At 44.0% G+C, this 16,235-nt stretch overlaps 1 protein-coding gene across 1 annotated transcript in view; it reads right to left on the bottom strand.

Annotated features, from left to right (window-relative positions):
• Positions 1-11,940: 11,940 nt before the first annotated feature.
• Positions 11,941-16,235, bottom strand: part of ZMPSTE24 (zinc metallopeptidase STE24) — a 149,244-nt gene continuing 144,949 nt past the window's right edge. Inside the window, exon 10 of the mRNA XM_085609667.1 lies at positions 11,941-13,627. Coding sequence (XP_085465793.1) covers positions 13,403-13,627 — 225 coding nt within the window. The 3' untranslated portion in view covers positions 11,941-13,402. The remainder of the gene's footprint in view (positions 13,628-16,235) is intronic.

Below are 16,235 nucleotides of genomic sequence, written 5' to 3'. Positions count from 1 at the left end.
TCTGCGTAACACCGCACGGGTCAACTTAAGTATAGCGATGAAGGCTCCCTAACATGCTGTCTGTGTTTTCACAAGCAAAAAAGATGCAATACTGACTAGCTATTTGTCCTTGATATGGAAGTCTGCAAGGTATTAAAACAGAATGATTGCACTGCGATTGAGCTATATTATTTTTCTCACTACTGCACTTTTATATACATCTTTTTAAAAATACTTTATATCACTATACACATACGCATTTCAGGACACTTCCTCTGTTCCCATATCGCATGCTGCTTTCTCCATTCCCCTTTATGCCTCATACCTGTGTGCTGATTTTAAGTTTGGATCCTTGTTTAAGTTACTTACACTCAACTAAATTATTCTACTGTACTCCACTCCATACCACAGAGAGCCACTCTATTCTACTTCATGCCACAGCAGTTCAATGTGTGCTTCTCTAGTCCACACTACTGTACTACAATTTATGCCACTACGCCACTCTATGCCTCTCCACTCTACACCACTCAATTACACTCTACTCTATGCCACCCCACACCATTCTCCTCTACGCCACTCTCCTCTATGCCACTAAAACCTTTAGCCATGCAACAGCAGTCACACTGCTGCACAGCACGACTAAAAGAGAATTGGCAAAGTCAATAGCTCTTGCATAGAAAAGATCTATTGGCTTTGCCAGTGCATGTTTTACCTACAACTGTAATCTATGGAGCTGAAACATTAAAGGCACTTTGGCAGGCAGGATGTATTCAATGCTACCTTTTGTTTTCTCATAATACTTTTTAACATTTTAAACATTACAATGATGTTCATTTTCCTCCTTTAATAGCAGAATTTGCCAAAAGTGTTGGCAAAATACTGTTGGTTTGAGAGACACTTGTGCAGTGGTTCAGAAAGATTCAGTCTTCTCTACTTCCCGCAGTCTTGGACCCTTGGATACTATTCTACACCCCTAGGGGAAAGAGACCCAGACCATATTTTGAAGACCAATGGGTTATAGAATAATTATAGATTGCCTTTAGTTTATATCATTTCAGTGCTTGTTGGACCTCATACAAAAATATCACAATTGTACAGCTCAGATATATTTGGTCTGCATCTTTCATGACGGCTTCAAATGAGCTAGAAAAGTCATTTGTTAACCACAACAAACCCCTCACTGCCTAGTAGTCCAAATTCAGATCAGAATTCAGTAGGGAGGAGGCTACCCTGAAGGATTTTAATGACATCTACCACAACATTAATAAAGGCAGCTTCTTGTTTCGCAGGATCTCTCTACAACATTTGACACCAATCATCAGCCTAGGCTGCTATAATCACCCAAACACAAAATGGACTTTCAGGATCATGTTCTCTTTCTACCTCCTCATCAGTAGTAGACTGTAAAAATTGGCAACACTTCCTTGGCATTCAACAGGAGTTGTGGAGTTCCACAAGGCATATTGCAGGCTCCACAAGCTTTCAACCCCTATCTTGAACCTCTGTTGGCTATAGTAAACATCTGGTGATGGCATCACCATAATGCCAATGACAGAGCTTTACATAAAAACCTTTGTGCATGAAGATCATCCTAACTCTGAAGTTCTGCTAGGGAAGAAAAATAAAACCATACAAAGGCCTTCTAAACAAAATCATGCTTGAAATCTTTCTCCAACCCCATGCCAACTATGAATCTATTAAGTTTCACTATTGACAATACTTTACCTTTAGTACTCCACAACACAACAACAGATTGGCCCAATCCATTAATTTATTCCTCCATGCTGTGATAAAAATCATACATTTCTAACACCTGAACAGCTCAGAATTGCAGTCCATGAACTGCCTGAACTACAGCAAGGAGGTTCTTGCAAGGGTCTCCTCTCGCTAGTGCTTGGGGAACCTAGGGCTGTATAAGAAAAAAGGTTCACTTCTCATTCTACAAAACATTACCGGTGTTCAAGACCCCACAAACTCAGGCCTTAAAAAATCAACCCAAGGTAGATCCTAAGCGTTCCTCCCTAAACGATGTGACAGTAGCAAACCACCACTGATCAGGTATCCCACCACTACCAAGGCAACATCGCAATGACACAATCCTAGGCCTTGAAAAATCAAAAGAACCTATACTCAACTTGCCAGTCATTACAGGCGCGCAACCCAAGACAGATCTCAAGCGTTCCTTGCCAAACGATGTGTCAGTAGCAAACCTACACCCATCAGGTCTTCTCTCACCACCAAGGCAACACCCTAATGGCAAAACTTCCCCATTTAAATATCAGAAACATAGGTCCCCTGAAGCAAATGTCCATGCTTCAATCACACACAAGAAAAATTCCCACCCAAACACATGGAACATTAGACCCCCTCGGCTCATTCTGTCATGGATTCAACACCATAACTCAAGATGCTTCACATTTAATAACAATTTGGCACCCTTAGTATACCTCAAAAGGCAGCAGGGACATACTGAACAGTGATAACACTGCTACATTTATAGCTTCACATCCAAATCTTTGACACCTAAATGCCAGTAACATTATTTCCATACAATTCATTCCCTCAAATTTACTAGCCCATATGGAAACAACTGTAGTGACATGGTCACGCCAATCCATGGTTACTACAATCTGTGATCACCAGAAAATCTTACAAGACTGGGTAAAACGAATCACTTTTCCATCAAAGGCTCGCTAGCCCAAACAGGGAACACAGTCCCGATTTAAGTCAGGTGCCACAAAACTGTGACAAAACCCAGAGGCCTCAAAGCTTTGACAAAACCTACATGTCTCAGTCTTTCTTAAAAAACACAAATTGGCCCTCTTCAATCAACTGCTATGTCAATTTGTAAAGCACATAGCTAGCTGGGTGAGTCATAGCCTGCACTAGCAAGTTAATCCTGAGAGGGACGGCTAGTGGGGATATAGCCTAGTCTTAAGCATTTTCCTGAAACAAATCTAGTTTGTTTCATATCTCAGGTCAGCCAGCATTGAATTTCAGAGTTTTGGGGTCAGATACGAAACGGATTTACTGCCCTATATGGTCCTTTGTAGCCAAGGCACCTTTAACAGTTGTGACTTGGAGGATCTTAGAACCCTTGAGGGACTGCAGGGTACAAGGAGGTCCATGCTCAGGGAGGGCCCTTTCTGCTGTATTCCTCTATTAGCCAAACAAAGTGTCTTGTAATCAATTCTCTCTTTTACTGGAAGCCAGTACAAGGAGGCTAATACAGGTTTTGCTGATGCATGTGCGGGCAGTTTGAGGATCATCCTGGCTTCCGAGTTCTGGATCAGTTGCAATCTCTTAATGATATGGTCAGGAGAACCCAGATACAAGGAATTCCCGTGATCTAGATGGGAAAGGATTAGTGCTTGCACCACTATTCTCCTGGAGAGAGTGGGTGAAAGGTCAAGAATTTTCTGTAAGGTTCTGATTGTACCAAAGCAGGAAGCGGTGAGTTTTTTTTTTTAACCTGAGCTTCCATAGTTAAGGAGGTGTGTGCAGCCACACTCCTAGACTTTTATGGGGGAGGCAGGGGTAGAGGGTGGTTCTAAACTTTCAGGCCATCCAATGTACACTTGGGAGTTTCCCAGAGACCTCTCTCTGGGAAAGTGAGATGACAAGTTGGTTGTTGTCCGCTAAAACACAATCAACACGTCAAAGTACCTGGTAATGTCGGCTAAGGGGCTTAGGTAAATTTTTAGAAGTGTAGTGCTCAAAGAGGAACCCTGCGGGACCCCACACTTTAACACAAAGACATGTGATTAACACGAAGGCTCACAAATTTAATAGAACTTCTCTCAAAGGGCGAGCCAGTTCAAGACAGCCGTTTTTATCCCCAAGTCTCTCATCCTGTCAACCAGCATAACATGATCGACCGTATCGAACGTTGCACTCAAGCCGAGAAGAATGATGGCCGCTGAACCTCTCGTGTTGAGCAGCAGTTTCAACTCCTCCGTAATTGTTAACAGTGTGGTCTCCGTGCTGTGTTGCAGCCAGTAACCAGTCCGATTTGAGTGGAAGAGTGAATTGTCCTCCAAAAAAAGGGAGAGTTTTTGGTTAATGCGTCTTTCTCATATTTTCCCTATGGCTGGGAGCAAGAAGATAGGCCTATGGTTCCCAGGGCACGAAGAGTCAAGGTTAGGCTTCTTTTACAGTGTCTTGATCACTGCGTGCTTCCAGTGGAAAGAGATAGGGTAAGGAGCTCCAGCACTGTGTGGAGGATTGCGTGCACTCCTTGTACCAGAATATGGAGTGGAGCTGGATCCAGAAGGGAGCCAGATTTGACTTTTTCTACTAAGGCAGGGTGATGCTCCAAAGTGACGGGGAAATTTGAGACACAAGCTCCTTTTCTGTGGGACCAGAGTGTCAGAAGGAATGGACAGTCAACTCCTTATCTGTTGTAGGTTACTATAAATAACTGCCAATTTGTCTTGGAAATATGCAGCAAGCTCATTGCAGCCTATGGTGGTTGGGCAGGCATTGCATTTCCAACTTTCAGAGTGTTGAGTTAACTATGCAGAAGAGCTCCTGTGGGGCATTAGCTGCTTTCATTATAATAGTTTCATAGTAGGCTGCCTGTGCTTTTTTAATTTCCTCATGGTATTGTCTGATGGATATCCTATAAGGACGTTTTAGGTTATCATCACAGTTTTTTCTCCATTTCCTTTCAGGGACTTTACAATCTTTTTATAAGGAGACTAAATGGGTTGTAAACCATGGTGCTGACTTTTCTTTCTAATTGCTCCTATTAAAGCCCAGTCCTTAATGATTTCCTTCCATAACCAGGCTGGTAGACGCTGCAAGTTCACCATCCCTACCACAACAAAGTGTCAGGAGGATTGGGGATGGCGTGCTACTACTTGAGCCAGGCCCCAATCATATGGACTTGCTTCCAAATACCACCCCAAATCGAAGCTAAATTCGGAGAAAAAACAAGCAATTATCTCCCTTGTTTCTTGAATGTGGAGGGATTAGATAAACTCTGAATGGATACGGACCCCATGTCTTTCTTAACCTCACATGGTATCATATGCATTCAAGAATCCTGGCGAGACAGCAAAACCCCTCTTGAAGGCCACTATGAGTTCATTTCCCCTGCAATCAGATAGAGTCTAAAAGGCCACGCCAAGGCAGGCCTTTCCATCTATCTAGAAACTCTTTGGGACTTTGCAGTTACGGAGTATCCCACTGGCCACAAAGATTTTCAATGCGTTGAGATCAAAAACTAGACACACAGTCTACTGGGGGACCAACTATTTCTGCTAAACGTGTACATCTCCCCAGCAATTTCAGTCAAAATCCAAAAAGTAAATGATCTAGCACAATTAATCTCAGATATGAAGCGCAAGCATCCTAATGCTCATTTCCTCTTGACCAGACTAACTTCAATCTGCTCCATAACCTGTGTCGAAATATTGCAGAAAAAGCAGTGGATTCTCGATGGCCGATCTTCTCGCAAACAGCTAGGCCTCAAAGATAAGACTATCGCCTCTACTCTCTTAGCTGCCCTTGACGGTGTCTTTGAGGGCTCTGAATGGCACTTTTACGAAAGATCAACCGCTGAGTCCCACACATTTCACCCAGAAAGACTTACAGGCACATGCATCAAGCTAGGATTTTGCGAGTCCTTAATTGCGAATATTAAGGATTCGCAATTAAGGACTCGCAAAATCCTATGCATGTAGGAATCACTATAATAATAGCGATTCCTACACATTCCTTATTTGCGACTCACAAATTGCGAGTCGCAAATAAGGAATAGCTTCCCATACATTCCTATGGGCCTACAGGCCCATAGGAATGAATGGGAAATTGCAAGCGCAATTTGAGAGTACCAATAGGTCCTCGCAAATTGCGCATTCAATTTCAGGGTGCAAGAGTGTCAAAAGGACACCCTGTTGCACCCCTGAAATTGATCTGTGCACATATGTTGCGCACATGAAACTTTGAATAATGCACATAAGTGCATTTTTCAAAGGTTTTGCAAATTACCATGAAGTTCAACTTCATGGTAATTTGTGCCCCCTATTAGCGAAATCGCAATTTTTTTTCGTTTAATGCATTGCATTTAAGAAATATCAATTTGCGATTCCTTAAATGCAATTGCAATTTAAGTAATCGCAATTTAGAGATTACTTAAACTGCGATTTTTGCATTTGGGTTGATGCATCCCAAATGCACAAATACTGGTCGCAAAGGGGCAGATTCTGAGAATCTGCCCGTTTGCGACCGGTTTTTTCTTTTGATGCATGTGCCTGTTACTGTCTTCAAATACATGTTTAGCTCAATTCTATTGTTTACTGCCATTGTCTCATTTTCCATCATACCACGCTGCAGAAGTGATCATATGCCCCAGAGGCTGCTGTTGTAACATGTATTGCTGCTTTGTATCCTTTCCCTTAGCTACCTGTTCCCTGCTGCTCAGCCAGCATGAATGTGATGTGTGTGTGGAATGTTAGAATGCCTGGGGAGGTGGTGGAATGCTGGAGTGCCTGGTGCAGTGAAGATTGAGACAGTTGGAGTGTGTGGGCTGAGCAGCGTGTGTGGGCTGAGCAGCAAGCATGCTGCTCCTGGTGGGGCTCAACTGCTGAACTGATTATCCTACTTGACATCCTGTAACTAAGCTTAATAAAAAGCTTACCTACAACCTACTACATGGCTACCTATGGACTTCTTTTGGATTACATCAATGGCGATGATTTGGAGAAAAAAACCTGTGTGTCCTGAAAAATGAACTATACTGGAAACTACTAAAGAAACTTGAGGTAAAGAAGCTTGAAACTTGAAGAAAAAGAACGCCCTCGCTGGCCTCACCAGTGTCTTTTACCATCTGGACAGCCTGCTTGAGGCGTTTGACCTTCTTCACATCCACGGCATCTTATTGAAGTCTATTTGGAGTACTAGCAACCTCTACTTCAAAAGGAAGTGAAGAAGTGTAACTGATTTGGCCAACTCTCTGCACCGAATTTAGGGGATCGGCAGTGCCTAATTGACATTATCTCGAAGTATGTGTGCCTCTGTCAAAGGAACACGGAGCTACGGGCATAACATTTTCTGGACATGGACAAGGTAACAGGAGAGCACAAGTCACGTCACACGGGAGGACTTCCGAGATTTACAACCTACTACATGGCTGCCTATGGAATTCTTCTGGATTACATCAGCTGCTCATAAAACCTTACCAGAGCTCATACCATCCTAACATCTATTGGAGCAAAAGAAGCTCACAGCAGCTGGAAATGGGTCAAATTCGGTTTATATTCAGCAGTAGGAAACTACAAATCTAAAAGCTCCACAGCTTTCCTAATCACCAAATGGTAAGGTGGAGGTGTCCAATCCACTCGCCTCCTGAATTCCCTCGAATTCATCCAGGGACTCTTCCAACTCACCCTCCTCTACTTCCTCTCTACGATACTGCTCCTCTTCTAAAAGCCTCTGAGCCTCTCTCCGTGAACAAATCCGTGGACGTGGCGGCGCCGGCGCCGTACGCGGCACCGACCGTTCCGGAGCCGAGGGAGGCTCTGATGGAGGCACAAGATTCACACGAGGCCGAGAGGAAGGCTCTCCAGACGGCGCCGAAGATCCTATCAACGGCGTCGAGGCTCTCGGCGCCGGAAACTGCCATGACGGCGCCATCTGCATGAAGGGCGCCTGGGCATAGTGTTGTGGCACGCCCAAATTGAATGCCAGCGGACCCACGGAACCAGAAGGTGCTCCGGATGGGAAAGCTGCCCTTTGAAAAACTCCGTACATAGCATTTAAAAAATGCAACGGATCCGCCCCTGGAGCCGGGAATTACGGATACGGATTCGAACCAGTATCCAAACGGGGAGTGTCCGACGTCAGAACGATCGGATCCACTGCCGAATCCACCGGTTCTATCTCAGGCACAGGAGAAGATGGAACATCCTGAACCGGCTAAGCGTTGGAAGCTGGTGAATCCCTCGGCGCCGGAGACTGCACCGGAGTGCCTCTAGGCGAAGGAGACCTCTCCGGAGTCGCACAAGGAGAAGGAGAGAGCGAAGGAGAAACAAAGTCCTTACAGCGACTTCGAGGTGAAGGCGACCTTGAAGCCTTACCCTTCGTCGATCGGCGCAAAAATCCATGTCTTCTCTTTTTCTTGGGTTTTCTCGACTTCGACGTGTGTGAAGTCGACGACTTCGACTTTTCACACTTGCGCCCTCTACCTTCTTTCTTCGCCATGGCCAGAAATAACTTAGCTTTCTGTTCCTTAAGAGCTTTGGGATTCATCTTCCTGCAACAGGAACAGTCCTCCACGTCGTGATCCGACGATAAGCACCATAAACAATCTTCATGGGGGTCAGTGATGGACATGTGACCCCCACATTCCCTACAGGGTTTAAAACCCGACTTTCTCGAAGAAGACATCACTTCTAGCAACAGTTAAAGCTGAAGAAATAACAAAGTAACTCCACAAATATGGAGAATGCTAGAAAACCGTTACGCTCGACGGCGCGGAAAAAAGGGAACTGACATAACGCCGACGAGGCCCTCTTATGGCTCCGGTGACGTCATGTAGAGTCGCGAGCGGAGCCGACGTCCTAGTCGGCGTGGACAGCTAGGGAAAAAATTCCGCGGAATGCTGGCACAGGGGATATTCATAAGGTGAGGAATCCACAGGCAGATGTATCCATCAGAATAACTTTCCCCCGGACAATAGTGTTTGTATAAAACTTTACTCCCTCTCCTGACCAAAAAACGAAGTGTGCCGTCCCTATTAAACACAGTTTAAACAGATCACAGAAGATTACTGCTGCCTCAGAGCACCCTCTGATGTAGAATATCCCTGTTACTGGGGGGGAAGGGGGTTGCTGGTTTCACTGACTTGTTAACACAAAATGGTGGCTGGGGGTGCACTGCTTAACATACAAGTCTTCGCACAGAGCCAAGGGGGAATTTGGGGGGAAAAACTGATAGTCACCCGGAATGAGAGGGAAAAACTACAGAGTTTGGACTGCAAATCCCACAATTCAACACGTTAAACATAAGCAATCATGGGCAGGAAAGACCACAAGTTTAAACACACAACAGGTGATAAAATATGCAATCACGGGCAGGTTAAAACTAAAATTTTAACCTGTAACAACCACAGGCAAAGACAGTAATCACAGATGGGAAAATCGTTTTTTAAACTTTTTTAGGAAAGAGACAGCACTAGTCTGCCTCCTTACCACTTCCTGGACTCTGCTCACTGCAGTCTGGGGCACAGGTAGGCTGCACTGATGGTTCCTGCAGCTCCAGATAATCTCTCTCCAAACAGGAATGATTTTAGAACAGCTTTTTAACACACCCCAGCTCACGCATAGAGAGGGAAGAGGGGTTCTCAGATATCGGACCTACCTATGCAAGCAAAAGCTACCTTACTATATGCTATCCACGGTATTTTATGAGCCTGATCGAGGGCCAATCAGTCTGCAAGGACCGACCGATTTGGCTTAAATTCTTCCCTACTCCAAATCTTAATCCAACACAATAAGGGGCTTAGAGATATCAGGTCCGTTACTTGCGCAAGGCCAAGCTCTGCATGCACTAAGAAAGCTGGGGTAGAATGTGGAACCTGAACCATCTGCTGCAGGAATTTATTCTCTGCCGATTGAATCCTATCCAATTATGCATAACCCCATACTGCGCTGCCATATCAGAGTTGGGGTATGCATTTAACCTGGTAAATTTTTAAGAGGTCCCTCGGCACCCAGGAGCCTAACCTATGTGCAAAACTTGAAACCAACCCCATGGTTTTCACAAGCTCAGATCTTTTGGCCTCAACTAATGGTTACCAACAATTTTTAGCATTGAATAAGACACCCAGATAAGGGAACGCAATGACTTTACCCAAAGTGGAGTTAGCCACCTTAAAGGTCTTGCTGCGTGTGAATTTTGGGCCCACTACCGTCACATATGATTTTGAAAAATTGACCGACAAATCAAGGTTCCCCATAAATGATGCATACCTGGCCAAGAGTAGATCCAAACCATGAGTGGTGTGGATCATAAGGACTGCATCATCTGCGTATAATAAAACAGGAAAGGATCGATCTCCAACTTTAGTGCAATCTGCTGAGACTGATAATAAAGCAGACAAGCCCATTCACATACAAGGTAAACAAAAAAGGGGCAAGAATACAACCTTGACGAATGCCATTGCTGGCAGGGAATGGGCGAGTACAGGCAGCACCCTGGAAAAAACATACAGAAGCAGAGGTCTTTGAATGAAGATTGGCTAAAAGGGCCATAATACTTGGGTCGATCCCCATCTCACTAAGCAGAGCCCAGAGTTTCGCCCAGTTCACCCTGTCGAATGCGGACGTCAAGTCCATAAATGCTAAATGTAATGATTTAGACCGGGCAACCGTGTACTTGTTTATGATTAAATGGAGGTTCAGATACTGCTAAGAAGTATAACTCTCCGCACTGAAACCATATTGAACGTCACTCGAAATGTTATTCTCCTCTGCTCACTCCCCCAGCCTGATTAATCCCCCTCCCCAGGACCTTGTCCACTGCATCCAATAAAGATATTGGGTAGTAGCATTGCGGATTGTCCTTGTAACCCTTCTGAAAAATAGGAACAATCACACCTGTAGACAAGGAGGGCAGCATCCCCTCACAGGCAGCCGCATTCAAGACCTTGGTCAAAAATAGAGACCAAACCTTTACATTGGCTTTAAACAAATCTAGCTGGATACTATCAGTCCCCGAGGCCTTATTGCTCAACAGGCCCAAAATACCCTGTGTAACTTCTTCTAAAGTAAAAACCACTGGGTTACACGCTGTGACCTCTACAGCTGAAGACACCCCTGCGGTCCCCCTGGTTGTAGACCCCTTCCAAATGGTCGACAGACTGCTGATCAGAGATGTGATGGCATATGAGCAGGCCAGAACCATCTGTAAAGCAAGGCCTGTTAACCACTTTCCAAAAAAGAGAACTATCCCCTATATCGCAAGCTTGGGTAAAAAAGATTGATAGTGGGTCCAAGTCCGAAGACTGCTGTAGAGAAGACTTCCCATTTAGTTGAATGAACTGGTGTGCAGAAGGGTCCAATCAGATTGTACAGACTCTTGAAAGAAGATACCAAGTGAGAAAATCATCAGATTTTAGCATGCGCAAAAATGGCATGGAATGAGAAAAGGAAACTGGGAAGGGGCTCTTGCAAAAAAATACAATACACATGCTCTGGACTAGTTTCTTCTAGACAGGTCAACGGCTTGGTAACCAATCAGCACATGATGGGAAAATTAATTCCTGTGTTATGCACCAGGCCAAGCAATTGCATGGAGATGTGGTCTGGTAAAAATGTCTTGTGGTGAAAACGCATTGAAAGGTTATGGGAGTCAAAATGTGTAGTAAAAGCAAAGAATTTCCATAGACATAGGGTACGGATGATAGTTGTCCCTTTATTCACCGGACATGTTCAATTAGGGTTGTTAATGCATCTTTTGCAGACATCAATGCTTAAAGTCCGGGTCTCATGGTTTAAGATTGGAGAGACTCAAGAGATAAATTTAGCAAGGGAAGCAGGGCGGGCACCAATTTATCGCTTAGCGCAAAGCCCACAGTGGTTTGAGAACCCTATGATTGGTGGCTTTCACCTTCTGGTTGTGCAAGGACACATGCTGTCTACTTGACTAAACCATGCTCTTGATACTGTGCTGGTCTTGAACCAACCATATACTTTCTGTACTTTGTTATGGATTATTTGAAATAATGAAAAATTATTTACAAAAAGAAGTCACCCATTAAACCCAAGCTCAGAACACTCCGTCACTCACCCTTTCTACAGTGGAAAAGAGAAAAAAATAAAACATTTGCTGAGACTATAATTGCAATCCTGTGAGGGTGAGGCCATTAACACTACAGAAGCAAACTATCTCAAACATATGAATATTTAAATTTAAATTACGTGCTTTTGCAATAACAAAAACAAATTGAAACAGGCAGAGGTTGTCAAATTTTAATGAATATTCTATTGGTTTCACATTTTGTATCCAAACAAATGTTAATGAATGCAAAGAGCATTTACTTTTCCGAATACCGATCATTCCAGTGAAACAGCGCAATCAAATATTTACAAAACGTCAAAGAATGAGGCCGCCTGGAATTTGCAGATTTTGACTCTAAATAAATAAAAAACAAGTTGAAATCCATGTAGAATTGCAGAATCTTTTTTCCCGTGTAAAAAAGGTGTTTTAGATTAAAGAAAGGCAACAAGAGGCAACGACTGAAAAATCTCATAAATATCTATTACATTTCTAGGATTTTTCTTTTAAAAGTATCGGTGAAATGCTGCTACAACATTTGAATAGGTCTCTTAAAAAAAGGAATTTTGAAAATCTATTTTAAAATAAAAATAAGCCTTCCTGCATATTTCACTGCTGTACCAGCAAACAGAACTCTTTTAGGTGGAAGATTTCACTGGTACATAACAGAATAAGGCGAGCTCCATCAGAGCAGAGTATCACAAGACAACCTTTATTCCACTACACACAGCAGTTTATGAATTGCACTTGACTGGGTTTGAACATTAGGTTGGAATTTCAACGTTATGAAACGATCGTCATTTGGACTCATGTTGAACTATAAAGTTAATGTCACAACTTTTACCAAAACCAGAGCAAATAATCCAGTACTATTTTGAAACATAATATCAAGCTATGGTGGCCCCAAGAACATTAACTCGATGATTTTTTTCATGCACCATTTGGAGTCTCACTTATACTTTTTCAACCAGAGAATATTTTGAATCTCAGAATGATCTTGAAGTAGTGAACTACCTGGAATTTCAGAGAGCAACTCATTCAGGAGGATGGAGTATCCAAAGGGAAAAAGAGGAGCTACTTGGACTTATGCCATGGGCTGCTTAGCCTTGTGTTTGTTATACAAATGTTTTAACACTGATTACTTCTTTCACAAAAACCACTGCATCCAAAAGCAATAATCAATTTGGTTTCTGGAAGCAAAGTTTCAACAGCTCACTCAGTTTAAGATACCCGTTATAAGACACGTTCCTTGATTTAAAAAAACAAACAACAGTCTATAGTGTATTTAGTAACCAATAAAGATTTGGTACAATATGAAAGTTGTGCCTTAAAGGAAAAAAAACTTGCAAAAATAATATTCCATTATACAGTAACTCCAGTTTTTTTTGTTTTTACCAAGCAACATTTAATGTAAATTAAAAAAAAAAAAAAAATCACCTAATGCACACATCACAATATTAAATGTGCACAGTTAGGCTCATTTACTTTTGTTTAAAAAGTTAAATGTATTCAGAAGGAGGCATTTTCCACACAAAACAATTCACTGAAAATGGAATGCAGACCGAAACAATGAGCCAGAAAAGAGGTTTGAGCGCTCCCCTTCGAGTGAAAGTGCTTTCGCTCAGTTCCTACAGATTGTTCATCAGTCCTGTTTTGGATCTTTTAAGGCTTGCAATCTCTCCAGGAGAGGAGGGTGGGAATAATTCCACATGGAATAGAGCCAGTCTGAAACAGGAAATCCCAAATTATCTTTGTTCAGTTTTATCAAAGCAGAATACAGGTCTTTGGCTTTTCCAAGATTTTTTGCAAATGCATCCGCTTGGAACTCAAAACGTCGGCTCAAAACTGTCAGACAGAAGGACAGCACCTGCAGACGAAATAAGGAAAAAGAAGAGCTTTTCAGAAACCTTTACATAAATGGAAGAAAAGTAATACTAGCCAATAAAGGTATTCATTACCACATTAGGTTGAGAACTACTGCTAACTCTTCAAGTGTCTATTGGGATTGAGAGCACTGGCATTCCTCTGGAGGGCGTGCTCCCCTGCCCTACATCACTTGTCCTTGTACAGTCTCCATAATCTTTTGATCTTACCCCACTGAGCCTGAAAATCATGTAATTTCACCAAGGACCTCACTGTTAAATGTTTTAGACCCAAGAGCGGTGCTCTCAGGTTCAGAGTACCAAAAATGCATACCCCTTTAGACTTTGTGGGACTGGCAATGTGATTAATAGAACAGACAGGCCTTTTTACCGGTCTCCTAAGAGGAAGATGCCTCCTGGCCTCCCTGAGTAAAAGGTTCTGCCAGTCTCCCCTCACGTTGGTGTTTCATTTTCATTTGACTTTGTGCATATAAAGACTGCGTCTGGGATCTGTTGGTCTGCTTGTCACAGTACTTAATGGAATACCTTTTTGCCTATCTGTGAATATGGCAACCTGGAATGGTGGACAGCTTTGTGTGAGGCTACCTAAGTCTCTCTTGACCTGGGAGACCACCTCTTCCAAACACTACTGCAGTGTGGTACAGTTCAGGATGATAGTGGGAGAAGGCTATTAGCCCATTTCATGTACAGTTTGCTTCAGTGCCTCTGCAAGAATACTGCTAGACACCTTCCTCTGTAATGTGCATCTACAAAGAATATGGCCTGCGTGTGGGCCGAAACCACATCGGTCTTTGGCCGGCTGTAACCAGAGCAGGAGACGCTCCTGTTGTCCACTGCCCTGCCATGAGCTACTCCTGAACTAGTCATGCAGTATCGAACTGGGGGGAGTTCAAAAGAATCTGAACAGTAGAAGAGAGATAGCCAATTGGTCACCTATAAGGATAAATACTAGTCACCTTGATCAACACTTTCTTCCAGACTCTCTCAACATACAGGACACAGCAGTGCATCAGTACAGATTAGGACTCCGCTCCATGGACAGACCCTGGCCGACTGCTTCCCCTCTTCCAGACTAAGACTATGGGCCAAGAACATGCTGGAATCATCTCTGGATAGTTCTGCAAGCATAAAAGCCCTGCCTGCTGCTAGAGGATGCTAGACTGGGATTTAAACAAGCATTTACAATGCAATGGTCTCGCCTTTTGCATAAGTTGGAGCTATTGGTATTGTAAATGACAAACTTTTATTTATGGGTTGGTTTTGAAAACAGATAAATAAATGGCATAGTCATTTACAATGCCAATAGCTTTAGCTCTCGCAAAGGCGAGACCTATTGCATTTATACACACACACACACACACAGACAGAGCCACACACAGACAGAGCCACACACAGACAGAGCCACACACAGACAGAGCCACACACACACCGAGCCCCACACACACCGAGCCCCACACACACCGAGCCCACACACACCGAGCCCACACACACCGAGCCCACACACACCGAGCCCCACACACACCGAGCCCCACACACACAATCCTTTGGTGAATATGTAGTGTTGGAAGGGGTCCACAGCGGCGGGGAAACGAGTGGGACAGAGGGCAAAAGGGGCACAAAAGGGAAAAAAACGAGTGGCGCAGAAGGGCACAGAAAAACGAGAGGAACAGAGGGCAGAAAGGCACAAAAAACGAGGGAAACGAGTGGAACAGAGGACAAAGGCACAAAAAAAGTGGAATACGAGTGGCACAGAGGGCAGAAAGGCACAAAAACGAGTGGCACAGAGGGCAGAAGGGCGCAAAAGACGAGAGGAGCAGAGGGCAGAAAGGCACAAAAACGAGAGGAGCAGAGGGTTGAAAGGAACAAAAAAAAGAGGGAAAACGAGTGGCACAGAGGGCAGAAAGGCACAAAAACGAGTGGCACAGAGGGCAGAAGGGCACAAAAGAGCCACACACCGAGCCCCACACACACAATCCTTTGGTGAATATGTAGTGTTGGAAGGGGTCCACAGCGGCGGGGAAACGAGTGGGACAGAGGGCAAAAGGGGCACAAAAGGGAAAAAAAACGAGGGGCACAAAAAAACGAGAGGAACAGAGGGCAGAAAGGCACAAAACACGAGGGAAGCACGAGTGGCACAGAGGGCAGAAGGGCACACAAAAACGAGTGGAACAGAGGGGACAAAAAAACTAGAGGAGCAGAGGGCACAAAGGCACAAAACATGAGGGAAACGAGTGGAACAGAGGACAGAAAGGCACAAAAAAAGAGGGAACAAGCATTGGCATAGCCAATAGGTCTCGCCTTTCGGACCTTATAAGTGTTTAGCCATGCAACAGTTGCGTAACTAAATACTTATAAAGGTCCCAAAAGCGAGACCTGTTGGCTATGCCAAGCGGCCGTGGGGCCACGAAAGTGAAAGTATTCGCGGTAAAAGCGGCGCGCGCGCCCGCACACATGCACTGTAGCTCTAGGCTGACCTGGTAGCACTTTTTGGAGCCCTCTCAATAAGTCTCGCCAGACCAGCGCATGCGCTGGGTCAGGCGAGACCTAAAAACGAGTGGAACAGAGGGCAGAAAGGCACAAAAACAAGTGGCG

The sequence above is a fragment of the Triturus cristatus genome, chromosome 1_2 (assembly GCF_964204655.1).
Source record: "Triturus cristatus chromosome 1_2, aTriCri1.1, whole genome shotgun sequence".
Taxonomy (NCBI): Eukaryota; Metazoa; Chordata; class Amphibia; order Caudata; family Salamandridae; genus Triturus; species Triturus cristatus.
The sequence above is the reverse complement of the archived record's forward strand: the minus strand, read 5'-3'. Positions and strand labels throughout refer to the sequence as shown.